Below are 15,832 nucleotides of genomic sequence, written 5' to 3' on the forward strand. Positions count from 1 at the left end.
TGTTTCCTGCTTCTTTCTCTTTATCTCTTTCTGACTCAAACCTTAAGCTTTAAACCAGAAAAAAACAGAAGACAAGAAACAAAACGCAAAGAGCATATTGTAGATCAGGCTTTAGGAGTCGCGCGAGCAGGAGTTTTGTTTGCGGCGGAGAACATCCGTGCTCCTCTTTCCCGCGCTCTAATCGACGGGTCTCCTCGTGCAATATTCTCGTTATGACGTCAACGTCGTTCACCCGCACGCGAGCTCGCCCGACTGCCCTGAAAGACGCGAATTTCGATGGCATTCTGTGACGCGCACAGCCGGGACGGGCGTTATGAATGTACCGGGAGCAAAGAGTTTGCCTCGCCCGGTTTATGCAATCTCGTCGGTGAATCCGCTTGACAAACTACCTTCCATATGCCGATGTATACCTCGAACGAGAGCGCGCCGTTTTCTCTCTTCCTATCTCTCCTTCTCTCTCGCGCCCGGTCGCATCATTATCTACGAATAATAGCTCATAGTTATGTACGAGCGGCTCTTCTGCTCTTGCGCTTCCGAGGGAAGCGCAGCGCGCGAGTTTGCGCTCCTACTACGGCTTGTTATCGGCAAATACTCTGGAGAACAAATCCAGTAAACGTCGCATTCGCGTCGGCGATCTCGTTATCGGTAATCCTTCGGCTCTCAATTATAACCGTGACTCGAGAGAATATCGTATTTGCGACTTTTTATGCCGTGCAGAAAAGGCAGCGCGGCGAAGGGGAAGCGATTTCCCTTTCCCTCTTCTTAACGATCGCTTTGTGCTATTGCAGACGCGAGATCTTGTAGCCGAGATTCTCGAGGAAAGCGCGCCTCTTGACGAAAGCTCTCCCCGAGTCTTGAGCCGTCCGAGTTTCCAACTCGTGAGAAAAGTATCGTAATGACTCTATCTACACACATATATATATATATACACACACATATATGTACACGTTATAATACTGATCATCGGTGCGCCTCTATAACCACTTGCATTATTTATCCGCATTGCGCGCATAACGGCAAAGTTTCCCGTGGATCGCGAAGTTCGCGATTCGCGCGTGTTGTATGTGTAAACGCTGATACGTAGTATCGCGCAGTAGCGCCTCTAGAATCGACCGACACGATTAAATTGCCGTAATGACCGCGTTGGGAGCTGTTGAATGGTATCTTCGCGTTAGTCCCGTCGTTCTTGTTGTGACTCGCACTGCATTTTATGCACCCATGAGTGCAAGGGAGAGAGAAGGGTGCAAAGAGAGGAGAGAGGAGGTGAAGGATAGGAAGAGAGAGAGAGAGAGAGAGAGAAGGAGACACGGTTAGCATGCGTTTTTGCATATATCCTTTGACGTGGAAAAAGGGTGGAGCGTAGAAGGAAACGGCCAAAGAGTTTCGTAGCCCGCTTTATGATCTCGTCGCTGCGTCGCTAAGTCTCTCTCGACAAACGACCCTTTGTACGTAAATACCATGAATAAGAGCGGGGGCGTTCTTATCTTTCATTAGTTCGTCGCGTAATTTCTTATTACAATGCGTAGATTATGGTTTGCCTTGAAATTCCTAAATTTTAGTCCAACCCATCCGAGGAAATCTGTTACATCCGTGTTTCTCTCTCTCCCTTTCCCTCTTCTCTGTCATGATTGTTCAAAATACCAAAATACGTAGCGATTAAAACACGTTTTTCCAGCTTTATATCTCCTGCAATAGGAATGCACGCGAACGCACGGTTCTCCTGATTAACGGAAATGCTTTCATATATCCAAGAGAGAGAAGAAAAAGAGAAAGCGCGCTTTCTCTCCTTCAGCCGTCGCACCGACAATTTGGATTTCCACTTGCACATTACGGCTTCCTCGCTCGTAACTCATTTTCCAGAGTGAAATCTTTTCCCGTCGGCGGACGCGCCGCAAAGTGGAAGCGCGCAGAAAATGACTTGGTTCGGAGCGAAACTCACTCGCGCGGCACGATTAACGCGGAATTCTTCTAGGCTCGCGAGTGCGTGCAAATGAAAGGCAAAAAGGCGAGCCACGTCGCGAATCTTCGTGGAAACGACACACAAGAAACGCGGTAGTGTCCACGTCGGATTTCACGGACGACACATCGTGTCTATCGGAGGTTGCGGATTGCGTCATGGCTGTTCGACGGCTTGTCCACTACCTGCTTCCGAAAGCTTCCCGCTTTCACACATGGCTTCCCGCTTTTCCCGCGACGGGACGGGAAAGATTTGCAAAGGGTGACTTTAATCCACTTGAAGCCGACGATATACCGTGCGCTTTTATCACAGGGAATGCACCGTTAAAAAATTTACCATTGAAAAATGTTTCTAGCGCAATTTACTACTGTTTCTTGATGAGTCAGACTTTTACACAATCTACACTACTACACTGAGAGAAAAAAATATCTAAGAAATATCTAAGAAACAATAAATATTTATTTGGTGGGTATTAAAAAAAAAACATTTTCTTTAATACAAAAAACTAATACAAAAGTTTCTTTAAATAAGAAAATATTCATTATCTTAAAACTTCAAGAAAACTTTAGCTTTTCATGAAGGCAATTGTTTACTTAAATAAAATAATCTAACTAAATATGTTATCAATATTTACCAGACAAATATTTTATAATTTCTGAATTTTTTTCTCATTATAAAGACACAGTAAAATTAAAAAGAATTTATATGAAACAAAAAAGAACTATAACATTTTCCTAGTAATTCCTACTAATTTAAGAAGAAGATGATAGCATCAAACATTATTCAACAAAATTGTTAAGAAATAAGATCATACAAAAGAAAGAAATAAAAAGACTAAAATTAAATTTGAAATTGAAATTAATATTGGTGTGAAGATACGACTGAAAAAAATTCTTGTTCCTGGGAATTGTTTTCTGATAAGAGCTCAGAATCGAAAAAGGGTTAAAAAAGTGAGGAATGATCGCGATCTCACAATTGTATCCGGCATTCGCTACGTATCGCGTAGCTGACACTTTGTGATCTCGATCCGAATTACCGTGTAATTTTTCTGAATCGGATCGCGAGCGCGATTAAAAAGCTTTGAGGATCTTCGTCGTCCTCGTAGACGTCCTCGTGTTCCACGTTTATTACATTTAACGCACGACTACGGTTATTTCCGCAGATGTCGGCAATTTTCATTTATTCCTTTGTACTCGGAAAACTCTCTTGTGTATCAGATTGATTAAAAAATCCGTTTGTTTTTTTTCCTACGCGACTGTTACATTATTAAAACAGCGAACGAACTGTTTGATTAATTTGATAGTTTTGAGAGAGACGGAGAAAGAGACAGAGAGCAGAGAGAGATAGAAAAAAAAAGAAACAGGCAACGCATGTTTTGATATGTTTTATAGTGATATGAGACGTAGCTATGCGGTTTCAGTTAGAATACAAGCGATATTCTCTTTTTTGATTTTTCATAAGAGCAGAATGAGGGAACCGTGCTGTCGGAGAGGAACGCGCGTATTTTCGGTCAAAATAGCAGCAGCAGCGGTGTCGGCGGCGGACATCCTTCAATCTTTCGTCGAGGTATAAGAAGTTGTATTATTCGCGCGGCATTAATCGGCGGATCTCACGAACTCGCTTAGTCACGGTCGTTTGTTGACTCGCGCTCGCCCGAGCAGAACGAAAGGCTTTTCGCCGTACGTTTTCGCGCAAGCTTAGCTTCTTAAAGCGACGGGAAAAGGGACGACGTTCGCGAAAATTCGAGCGACAAGGGAACGGGAAGAATGGCAGAGCTAACCGTGTGATTTTACCGTTTTGCGAGCGTAATTGCTCGCTGACCTAATTGTCGAGATATTTGTTTCTTCGACGTTTCTGAATAAACATAAATGATATTGTAAGTCGAGTCAGCAGTGCGCAATGCGCATCATACATTTAAGACATCTTCGCGACCTGATTCCGCGCTCGCTTGTTTTAACTCTCTAAAAATATTCATATTTGCGGCTCTCTCTCTCTCTCTCTCTCTCACTCTCTCCATTACGTGAAATGTCCTAGAATCGGCGACCTTAATTTCAAGCGAGATCAATAACGCGTGAAGACGCCGTTAAATTCGCGCGCGACTCGATTCTTAGTTGCACGATGAAGTTTCGCGGGATCAAAATGCCCCAGAGAGGTGAAAAAAGATCGCGCGATTAATTACTTCTTAATCTGCGATAATTTGAAAAAAGCAACGATTCACTGATCCCATAAGGTTTCTTTCCCACCTCTTTTATGATTCACCCGTTTTCGTAGCCGCAGTTGAAATATCACCGCGCAACTCGCACATGATGTATAATAATAGAGCAATTTTTACGCATTATTGTATAAACATTAAGTATAATTTTTTTTATATGCACGGAGAAAGTATCGTAATAAAAATTGCAACATAATTCTTGGATTTTGGATTATAGAGAATTTTGAACGAAATTTCTATACATTTGTTTAAAAATGTTTGACTACTACAAAATTTATTACTATATTTATATATTATTGTAAAATATTGTAAAATTATTGTAATTATTTGAATGTTTTTTTTTTATAATATATATCAGGTATATTGTAAAATTACTATTTCTAGTAATTAGTAGAGTAATTATTAGTAATATTAGTAATTAGTAATTTATATAAAACTGTTAGTTATTTTATATTTAGTTATATTATTTTAGTTATATAATAGTTAAAAGTATTATTTTAGCTATATAATAATTAATAGTAGTAATTCATAATTTATATTACAATCTCATATATAGTGCAGTTTTTTACAAGGAAGTTTGAAAAAGAAATGTTTTTATTTTAAGCTTCATTAATGTTCTCTTGTGGATTTCTCCACAGGAATGTAATCATAATGTTATAGCATAAACTTGTGCGCTAATCAAATATAATTTTTGTTACAGGGGACACTAGGGGATAGAGAGAAGGAGAGAGGGAGGGTAAGAGGTACAGAGATAGTGAGGTAAGTAAGTAGAAATGTAGAGAGAAAAAGAGTTAAAAAGGTAGAAACATGCACAAGTAGAGAGAGGAAGAGATGGTGGACGAGAGAAAAAAAGAGGAAGGGAGAAAAGCATGGAGAAAGGGTAGAAGATAGAGAGATAGACAAGTAGAGAGGTAGAGATAGAGGGGGCTAGAGAGGGGAGATAGAGAAGACTGACGTAGTCGAGAGTTTCAAATCTGCAACATCGTCGTCGATAAGATTCCGTGAGTCTCTCTTTTCTGATTATAAATCCACTTTTATTCGGCAGTCGCGTCGCCGTACTGTAAACGTGGATAAACTCCTCGTAAGATGCGATTCCCATCGAATCCGCGTTAAATCAGACGGAACCGCCAAGGCGACAGGGAAGAATCGACGCTTTCAGAATCGCATGTGCTCCCTTCCTTCCTCGCAATCTCTCGATATGAAGACGCGGCCCGCGATTTTATATCTCTGCTGATAAAGCATCTTCCTCTGTCTAACATGCGGCGTCACGCCGCGCCTCTCTTCCTCGACGAGCCGCTTGCGAACGACGGCGAAGTCGATTTCTGTCGAGTGAACACCAAATCGAATCGAGTCTTCCGTGCGCACGATGTCGCAAAATCGTAGAAAAGAAAGGAGCACGAACCAGATACAGATAAAGATAGATAGGCAAGTAGGTAGAGAGAGAGAGAGAGAGAGAGAGACAGACCGCGTAAGGAGAGACACGTTATAGATTATTTGCATGCCTCTTCGGCTTTTCGCGTCGTTTCCTTCCTCTCTCTCTCCTCTTCCTCTCCTCTCCCTCTCTTCTCTCTTGCTTTGCCTTGCCTAACCGCACCGTCCGTCGTCGTCGTCCCGAAATCGCTGCCTGGCAGATATACGATAAACCACTGTCAATTACCGCGCGCGTATCACTCTGAATCAACCTCGAGATTTATTTTTTTCGATGATTGATAGGCGATCGTTCGTGGGAAATGGGGGAGCAAAGACGAAGGGGCAAGGAGAGGAGGGCAGAGAGGAAAGAGGAGCGACGATAGTTGTGTCGCGATGCGGTTTCGTTGCGCCGAAAATTGGAATGAAATGGCGGAATTACAAAAAGAAATACACTTCTCCATCGGATGGCCGTTTTCTCTCTCCCATCTACAACCCTCCCCTATGTACTCTCTTTTCCGTTCCATTTGTGTGTGTGTGTGTGTGTGTATGTGTGTATGTATCTCTCTTTCTTTCTCTTTCTTTCTTTTCACGATAGAAGGTTTGTACCGCGAGTGAAACGATTTCGCGTCACGAACAGAAATTTTCGTCCCTAGTTTCGTTGCGGCGCGACGTCCCACGGCTCTTTCTCCTTCTCTTCCTTCTCTCTCGCGCCATTGTTTTCGTCCGTGTGGTGCGGGATCAGCGCGGAAATATATCCTCGTTCGAAGGTTTTTAATGTATCCCAGAATTTCGGCCGGACACGTCCTGCTGAGAGCTGTCACAGGGGTGTATGGGAACGCGGTAGAGAGATGATGGATTCAGGGAAATTAAATGACGGATCGCGCTGTCTCTTTTAGGACGCGTCTATCAGAACGCGTTTCCGTGCTCTCTCCCTCTCTTTTGTGCGATGAATCGAGCGAAATAAATTTCTATTGGCCTAGTTTGCGTCGAATCGCGATTACGGGGATTCCAAATTGTTTAATTTCAATCGCGCGCGCTCGTATCGGTCGCGTTTGCTCGCGCGCGTGAGTCCACTGCACGATAAAGTTTCATAAATTTCTTAGGGGAAGACATATATGTTATCCTCATACGGGCTCGTGTTTCTCTCTCCCTTTTTCTCTCTTTCTCTCTCGGCACCGCGTAAAAGAGCGATGCATAGTTTTTTAAATTTGATATACGTCTCGTTGCGTTTCCTACATTTTAAGAGAAGTTCCATTAGGAGTTATCATTTCCCTCGTCGACGATAGACGGGATGAGAGCTAATGGTTACTCGAGAAAGAGAGAAAGAAAGAGAAAGAGAGACAGAAAAGAAACAATTTTTCTGTTTATATATAAGACAAACACACACACACAAACGGTTTATCAAAGCTAAGGAGAGGCACTCTACCTTTTTCACGTTTTCTCTTTTTCTTTATCTCAGTGACTATGATCGATATCATTTCAAACGTTACGCGGGACACAAATCTCGCGACTAACGGGAAATCCTCCAACGACTGTTTTCTCTCTCTTCCTCTTTCCGAGGATGGAGAAGCATCAGTAGTGTGTATATGTATATATATATATATATATATATATATATATATATATATATATATATATCGCTTGTTTATCACGAGAATATAAATATGCACAGAGTAAACAAGACTCACCGGAATCGAAGGTCACCTCGCTAACCATGATCCACCGGTCGGAGAAGTGCAGTCGCAGTTTGACGAATTTTCCGACTCGATGATGAAGCTTGATTGTGATGTTCCGTGAGGACTCGAAGATCTTGTCTTCCATGTACGTGTAAGTAATGGGCTTGCCTGTGTAGTACTTGCCGCCGATGCTGAAGAGGATATCGACCTGAGAGAACACCTGTAACACGTAAGACAGGATGGTTACTCCAAATACATTGTGAATACGAATTATGCCATACGCACACTCTATATTTTTCAGAAAGTGCAATCTTCTAAAAACGAACGAAAATGTTCGGTACTTCAGGGGTGATTTCACTTAAATATAGAATGGGATTTTTCTTAAGCTAGTCGATGATTAACTCGATCGACAAAGTCGTTAGCGTGAAAAATAAACGGTTTGATGTTAACACGAGTGTAAACTCATTTTTTCTAATCTCTATTTAACATTGTGCTACTAGTCGTGCATTGTCTGCTTTATCACCGTGTACATAATTATTAATTTTATGGGTATTATTAGAGGACAAATTCGATTGACAGAAATTGCTGTTAATAATTCGGTAGATGAATAATCGGTCAGTTTAACTGAAATTAGGTGGACATCGCGCTCAGAGTGGATTCTTAATTCATACAAATGAATGTTTTAAGACTTCTGACCCCTCGCATTGTCTATTTCTTTTTAATGATGTTTAATTTCAAAAGTAAGAAAATGCGTGCTAAAAATTCTTGCAAAATACGTTAAAATAAAAATATATATCCATAAAGTGTAACACTTGGAATCGATTAAACAAATTTGTAACATATTCACTTCCTTTTTGCTCTAACAATCAATAATTTGTCGTAAATTAACGTAACATACAATTCATCTTCTAAATCTATTTCTTCGCCTATTCATGTTAATGTACAATAAATTATTGATTGATTGAGAGCAAAAGGGGAGTACACGGAATATCTTACAAATTTGTTTAATCGATTGCAAGTGTTATTTCATGGATGTATATTTTTATTTTAACGTATTTTGCAAGAATTTTTATCATGCATTTTCTCGCTTCTAACATTATTAAGAAGAGATAAACAATGCGAGAAGCCAGGAACTTTAATTGGTCAGAATACATTTATGTTCTTGAGATAGCACAACACATGAGATTCAATTTCAAATGCAACTGTTCACTTGATAATTTAGAGTGGGAAAATTCGCTCTGTATGAACAAAAATTCCTTCGAGTTCGCTGTCACCTCCGCTTTCTCAGATGGAATACCACACGAGGACATTCAAAATGCCCACGCAAAATGTCGCGTAAGCAGACACGAACGATTAGATGAAAGCAATTACTCGGGCGCGGATGGGGGTCGCCGCAATGAAGCCAGAGTCGAGATATTTATTAAGCTATAAGACGAACGGGGATAATAGTACGAATTACGCAATGAATAAGCGCGCGAGCGCGCGGCTCGGCAAAATTTATCGTACGTATTACTCGCATGAGCGCCTCGTCGGCATGAAAGAGGAAACACAGTACATATTTCGCAACAGCGAAATTCCTATTCCGCCTCTCCGAGCTACTTTTTCACCTCCTGAACAACCACATCGCGCGCCCGTAAATTTTTGACCGCGGATAGCATTTTTCAGGGCTGACTACTTTCGCGCTCGTAAATTCACGGACGACGACCTGACAGGAAAGGAATTTCGTCGTCACGGAATGCAAGCCCTTGCAGGAGAAAGAGAGAGGGAGAGGGAACTGTGTGTGGCGCCCCGGCGAAATTGGGGTCGATGGGGATTGCGCCGGAGGAAATCGCGCGTCCTCCTCGTCCTCCACCTCCTCCTCCTACTCGGGATTCGATCGCGACATCGATCGTCGAATTTGCGTGATTAACTGCGAACGACGACGACGACAGCGACCGGCGGCGCCGGTGGTCGTGGCGGTTGCGGCCTCGCGCGAGGGAAAAATGATTTCGGCTACGGTTAAGCGAGTAACTCCGGCTGATATGAAAATAAAACGGATTACGCTGGTGGATATTAGGTAAAATGGATACCCGCGTGGATACGCGACGTTGATGGATAGAGTCGACTCCGGAAACCCTCACCGCTCGAAGAAGATTTACCGACAAAGTGGGGGTCGATCGTTCCTTCTCTCTCTCCCTTTGTCCCTCTCTCTTTCTCTCGCGCGAAAAAGCCGCTCGGTACTTTTGAGGACGTTATAAAAGTTTAATGTGTCCCTAAAGTTCGATGGAGTATATGATCTGACCATAAATCAACTATTATCCGTACGGTATTATCTGTGAGGTCGCTTTTGTTGATGGAGGTGTATCGAGATTGCATCCATATAATATATAAGGGTGCCCCAGATTCGTCTCCGCGGGACGGATTAAAGTGAATATAAAAGTCCCATACCGTTTTGCGATATTCGCAATAAATCTCGAGATATTAATTAAAGAAGATTACGCGCGATATAGTAGGTGAGTTCTAGTGGCGATGTATGCTGTCGTATATTTAATACGTTAGGTCAAACTGAAAACAAAAAAGTCCTGTATTATTTTGCGAGTAACCATGTAGATTTTTAATTATTAATGAAAGAAAAATGTTTAATAATTTTTAAATGTTAAACATAATTTTGCGCGATAATGCACAAATCTTTCTAATTAATATTTCTAAAAATTTATGTGGTCGCAAAATGATAAAGGACTTTTTTGGTCATTTTGATAATGAACAAGTATATATAACGGCGCCATTACAGTTTATCTACCATATCGTGAGTGATGATTCACTGATCTTCTTTAATTAATATCTCAAGATTTATTGCGAATATCGCAGAACGATATGACTACTTTTATGTTCACCTCTATCCGTTCTATGCTGCTATGAACGTTGTGTAGAGGTGTGTGAATCTGGAACATCTTGTATATTATATACACATATATACATATATATTCTCTGTACTCGTCGGCGTTGCGATCTCGGCTTTACGATCCGTCCTTACTCCCAGCCTTTCACCCCCTTTTTCTTTATAAAACAGTCGACGTAAAAATATATTACACGCTCCGCGGTGACACGCGAGTCCAAGTTCGCCGGACGTCGCGGAGACAGAAAAGCAAGCAAAGAAGGAAGGAAAGAAGGAAGGAAGGAAGGATGGGGATAGAGGATAAGACGGAGTCGCGTATCGATCCGTTTTTCCCCGCGGAAGGACGACGATCCGCGAAGACAGCGCGTGACGCGCGGACGTAATCGAGTTTTCATCTCGCGAAAACGCCGGTGCGGGAAAAGCGCAACGATGACGACGACGAGGGCGACGACGAGGATGGTGGCGGCGCGATTGCCCGAAACGGCCTCGTGTACAAACGGGGCGCCGAGTGTGCGAAGTGCCTGTTGAATATTCGTAAGTCACGGGCCATTTGAAATTCCGAATATTCCGGCGACGACGGCGGTGCGCGGCGGATAATCTGAAATTCCGTAAGTTTCGATTAATGTTGAATAATTCCATGGGGGGGAAGGGGGGTTCTTAAGTGGACGCCGGACTCTCCGTTACCGTGCTCGCGAGCATGCTCATGGATGCCTTCCACCTTGGCTTTAGCCAGCCGGCTAGGTACGCGCCGAGTTCGACGACGACGACGACGACGACGACGACGACGGCGGGGGAACCGAGTAATTTGTCGAGGAATTCTGTGTGTGCCGTATTTCGCCGGAATTGGAGCGGGGAATATCATATCGCGTAAAGTTGATTGTCAGGATATATAGCGACGCGGAACCGCACGTAAGAGCTTGTAAAGCGACGGCCTCTCTAAAAGTTACCGAGTTACCCCGCCCGCCTAGCCAGGCGATAAAGTAAGTTCCTCTCGGTACTTGATTTAGGTGAATGTATTTAATAATAAAGATACGGCCACCTGTAAAAAAGGAAATCTCTATATCGGCAGGAAGACCCGGTGTATCCCCTCGGGCGTACGCTCACCTCTCGCCCGACTGCTCTCGAAATTCCTTCGAGTGAAAAATTTCACTTTGGGAGTACGCAACAAATATCATTCTACCGCCAAGAAAAGCGATTCTTTGCTTCCCTTCTTTTGAGGAGTGATTATCTTCAATAAGGAATGTTTTCTTGGCGATAGTCTTAAGACGTGCTCATGTAAAGAAGTTGAGAAAAGCTCTGTGTACCGTCAAAACAGGAATTTTATTTATAAATTTATCTCTACAAGAATATCGTGAGAGACTTTATTGAAAAAAAGTTGGCTTAACTCTATACAGTGGGTCAGCCGAAATTTGTTTTAAATTAATATATTGTGACTCAAAAAACTTTGTAGGATTCAAAATGTGTTTTGAATAAATTTTATAAAAAATCTTATAAGAAAAAGAATGCACCCAAGGTTTATAGGTCATTGGTTCAGATTCATGGTTAAACAGTTTTGAAGCCATTGCATATTTGTAATCTATGCACCATAAATTTTAATTGAAACCCAAAATTGTTTCAAAACTTTTTTTGGCTATCAATTTGGCCGCATTCTGTAGATATATAAATTTGGGGAATAATTGAAACAAATAATGTTGATTCGAATGCAATATGTATGTTTTGTGTATAGTCTGACGATCGGGTCATACTTTGAGTGACTTTCTTATATGAAATGGATCTTCTACTCAGAATCGTAAAGGTAAATATTTTCACTAGAAATTGAAAAATGAATCTGATAAATTTCCGAAATTTCTCGGACATGAAAATTTCACTTGAGAAGCAAACCGAGTCGTCAAAATTCGAACGATTTTTCACTTATATGACTCTCCGCTTTGAATTGACCTAATATTTTCATTCGAAATTGAAAGATATCTGACGTGCTTGCGCGATTGAATTTTCACTCGTTTTGAATGAGACCGAGTGCACTCTGCGAGATTTAGAGAGAATGTCGCGCGTCTTGTGAAGGAAAGCGAAGCAAAGAGAACTCGCGCGGACGATGCTGCCGCACGTATGAAGAAAGTTTTGCATTATCGACTCTTCGACAAAGTTCGAAGACAGACTTGCTCGCTAAGCCTTTTTCCTCTAGCCCGTTTCTAATCGCTTTCACGGTGGGAGATCGCCGACTTGCCTAACAACGGGAATCGTTTCCGCGCGAACACGCGAACACATAAAACGCTTTGTAGGATTCCTTTTCGACGTGCGCGTACGCATGCACGCGTCTTCCCGCTCTCGTCTCGTATTTTGTACACGGCAATGTCGTCGCACAAGGGCTCCGGGAATGCATTTCCAATGACGCGGTAGACAGGCAGTCGGCCTATCGGATTCGGTTATCCTAATCCGCGTCATGTAAATCCAATTTCCAGAGGTTTATCTCGCGACAATGGCGGCGAGGAGCGATACGCGCGGCGGGTAGACGTGGGATTCGGCGGTAACAGCAGGCAGGCAGGCAGGCAGGCAAGCAGGCAGGTAGTATCGACATGTCGATGCACCTTGCGCGTCGCGTAGGTGGTGCATGAAGATTGGTCGCCATAAAACTCGTTTGCACGGGCTTTCCGTGCTACGCCGTTGCCGCTGCCGCCGCCGAAAGTCTGGTAAGAGACGAAAGGGGGAAAAAAGAAAAAGAGAGAAAAGGGAGATAGAGATATGCACGCATATAGGGTGTCTGGCAATTCATGACACACCTATCGTACGCAGATGGAGAACTCATCAAGCTGAACACAGTATTCTTCCATCATTTCGCAAAACAACCATGTAATATTCTGTGCTATTGATCAAGGCAAATTGATGAACGATCACGTCACGATGCCGACGTCTGTTGGCGTGCGCTTATACATTAGGACAAAACTGGACAGGAAGGTTCTCTGCCATTTTGCAAACGATCACGTAGATTTATGGTCTAATTAATCGAAGAAGATTGACTGCACTGTCATACACGCACTGTGATTCGCTCATCTTCTCCTTTCATCAATTGCCCGAAGTTTCGCGCGATTGCTTGACAAATGGTGATGGGTAGTTTTTGTTCAGGTTGACGTGGGCCACCTGCACACGTGCATTGGGATATGTCCCACGTCAGACACCCTGTATACCTTTCTGCGGTGCGTGCACAACGCGCACGTGGGCGCGACGGCAAGGGGTCGGACGGAGCGGGCGGAATCGCTCGGCTTATCGGATGTAATATGTAGAACGAAGCGCGACGGTCTCGATGCGGAAGTAAATCCTGTTTTAAAGTGCGCTTCTCGGTAGAGACAGAGCGAAAGAAATAGAGAAAGAGAGAGAGAGAGAGAGAGGGGGAGGGGGGAAGGAGAGAGAAACACAGAGGAGGGAGTTCTCGGTTCTCCGCGAGGCGGAGATTATATCGTCGTTACGTCGCGCTGCGTCGTTGCGAAAAAGGGAAAAAGAATGCGAATCGCGAGTAACTGCGTGAAACACGGATAATTACGTGAAGCGACCAAGCTTGCGCTCCCATGCGGAAATCTGACCCGGCGTTTCGCGATGTGTGCTCGCACGACCGCGGCGTTATCCGGTTATTTCGTGCGTAATTAGGTATTAAGAAGCGCGGGCGGGTGCTCTGCGCTCACGGGAGCGCGCGGGGGAGGAGGGGGGAAGGGAGGGAGGATAATAAATACTCGAGTCGGAGGACGTGGAATTTCGCGGATAAATGTAATTTATCGGCAGGGCGTTATCGAGCTGCACAGATGCGGCTCGCGAAAAACGAGGTAGCAGCGCGCTGTGCCCGCTCGGGCTGTATTAGGGGAGGCTCCTAGAATAATTATGACGGCGCGTACACATTCCATTTCGTTCCATTAGCCGGCCATGGAGTTTTATGCATTACGCTGAATAGGTAATGCGCCTTGGTTCGGCCAAACATGTAGCGCGCGCGCGGCGCGTCCGCCGGTGAAATTGAAGCGGATTCGGTAGGAAAGAGCATTCGTAAATAAAATCGTCACCGGCGAGTATGCGCGCGCGAACGCGCGCAAGACCGTTACATCGACCCGGGCAATCACGCGAATTTATGCACTTTGACGAGACGTCGCTCTTACGCCGAATGAGAGGAAGCGTCTCGCCGCCGTCGTCGCCGGAATATCAGACAAACGAGATCCCTCCCCTCGCCTCTCTGTTTATTCCACCTTTCTTCTTTTTCTCTTTCTACTCTTCTCTCCACGACGAGCCTGCCGACGAGAACGAATAAATTCATTCTTCGCGAATACGCAGATTTGTCTTTCCGCCGTGCTTATTAACGTCGCGAGCGCAGAATTTTCCGGTATACCCCGGAAAATTACCCGACTCTTCGCAAAGAAGAGAGAGAGAGAGTGAGAGGGACCTCATACGAGTGATTTCGCGCAGATTTCCAATGGACCTGGTTTTTTGATAGCGAATTTCCTCTCCCGTTTCGCGGTCTGTTATCGTGCGCGACGGGCATGTCTCGCCGGCTGGCGCTGTCCCGGCCGAAGGGGGGAATGTCATTTGGATATCAAAGATGCCATACACACGGAGATTGAGGGAGAGAGGTTGCAAAGTCCGCTTTCCTTCGGAGGAAGATGTTCCCGCATTGTGGAAGGCTCGGGTTTACGAGCGACGCAGTACCGTCGGCATCGTCGTCGTCGTGTTACCAGCGGCTGTGTGGTAAAACCAGCCCGAGGGGACGATGATCGGGTGTTGGATGCTGCGCCGAGGTCTGGAGACCACGAAGAGACCGGCGCGTGGCCGTTTCGGAGCACCGCCGACCGCTGCATCAAAGAGCAGGGCGCATTTATGGCGCGCGACCGCCGTAGCTGTCGCGGCTGGCCGGTGGTCTACGTTCGCCGTAGTTTCCCGGTCGCTCGTGGCAGCGTTAGTACGCGTACGAGGCACTTTGTAATTATTGGCTTTGCAGCCAAGTCGGTCCCGTCGGTTTTTCAGCGCGCCGATTATCCGAATTGGTTATCGAAAACCCATTAGTACGCTCGCTCACGACGACGAGGAGCTCGTTGGCTTTTTATCACCCCTTTTCTCTCTCTTTCTCTTTCTATCTTCCTCCCTCTTTCTCTCCTTTTTTTCGGACGCACCTCGCTCCTGAATTCGGTAATAATTCTTCGGTGTATCAATACGCGCCGGAGGTTCCGGTGTTTCCGCGTAGCGAGCGCGCTAAGATATTGATTTATGACGGCGGTAATGAGAGAACGCGCGTCCTTCTGTATCTCGGATTTCCTCGCGTTTTCCGCAGAGTCCTTCGATAGCGGCAGTTGGCAGAGGCGAGGGGGAGAGGGGGGGGGGAGGGCAGTGGGGCGGCAGCAGCAGCGTCGAGGGTAAAACGTATCCGCGTATTCCCCCGCTCCCGCCGGTCGCGTTTATCGCGAATACTTATTGCGCGCTTTACGCGGCCGCGATACGCCGTATGAATTTATACGATTTTTCGCGGTATGTAAACGCCATTCCGATTCATTGTTATAGTAGTCGTATAGTCCCCGCCGCCCGTGTGTAGCTCGGATTATAAAGTATATAATCCATTTATGGTCTATCTCGCGTGCGCACATTTTTACGTTATCCGTCCCGCGGCGGCGGCGTTGGTGCTGTGGGTGCGCGGCCCCGCGATAAGGAACACCACCGCCGTCGTCCCCCCCCTCCCC

The 15,832-nt window shown here is 44.7% G+C and overlaps 1 protein-coding gene and 1 long non-coding RNA gene across 4 annotated transcripts in view; one reads left to right on the forward strand and one right to left on the reverse strand.

Annotated features, from left to right (window-relative positions):
- Positions 1–7,231, forward strand: part of LOC116848222 — a 68,071-nt gene extending 60,840 nt beyond the window's left edge. Inside the window, exon 5 of the long non-coding RNA XR_004378931.1 lies at positions 4,870–7,231. This is a non-coding gene — a long non-coding RNA (uncharacterized LOC116848222). The remainder of the gene's footprint in view (positions 1–4,869) is intronic.
- The window catches only part of LOC116848221 (discoidin domain-containing receptor 2-like), a 254,478-nt gene that overhangs the window by 58,176 nt on the left and 180,470 nt on the right, over positions 1–15,832 (reverse strand). For all 3 annotated transcript variants that reach the window (XM_032824095.1, XM_032824097.1, XM_032824096.1), the window contains one exon: positions 7,268–7,475. In XM_032824095.1, coding sequence (XP_032679986.1) covers positions 7,268–7,475 — 208 coding nt within the window. The remainder of the gene's footprint in view (positions 1–7,267; positions 7,476–15,832) is intronic.

This window comes from Odontomachus brunneus, unplaced genomic scaffold (genome assembly GCF_010583005.1).
Source record: "Odontomachus brunneus isolate Ranch 3 - 2012 unplaced genomic scaffold, Obru_v1 Obru_scaffold_091, whole genome shotgun sequence".
In the NCBI taxonomy this organism is placed as follows: domain Eukaryota; kingdom Metazoa; phylum Arthropoda; class Insecta; order Hymenoptera; family Formicidae; genus Odontomachus; species Odontomachus brunneus.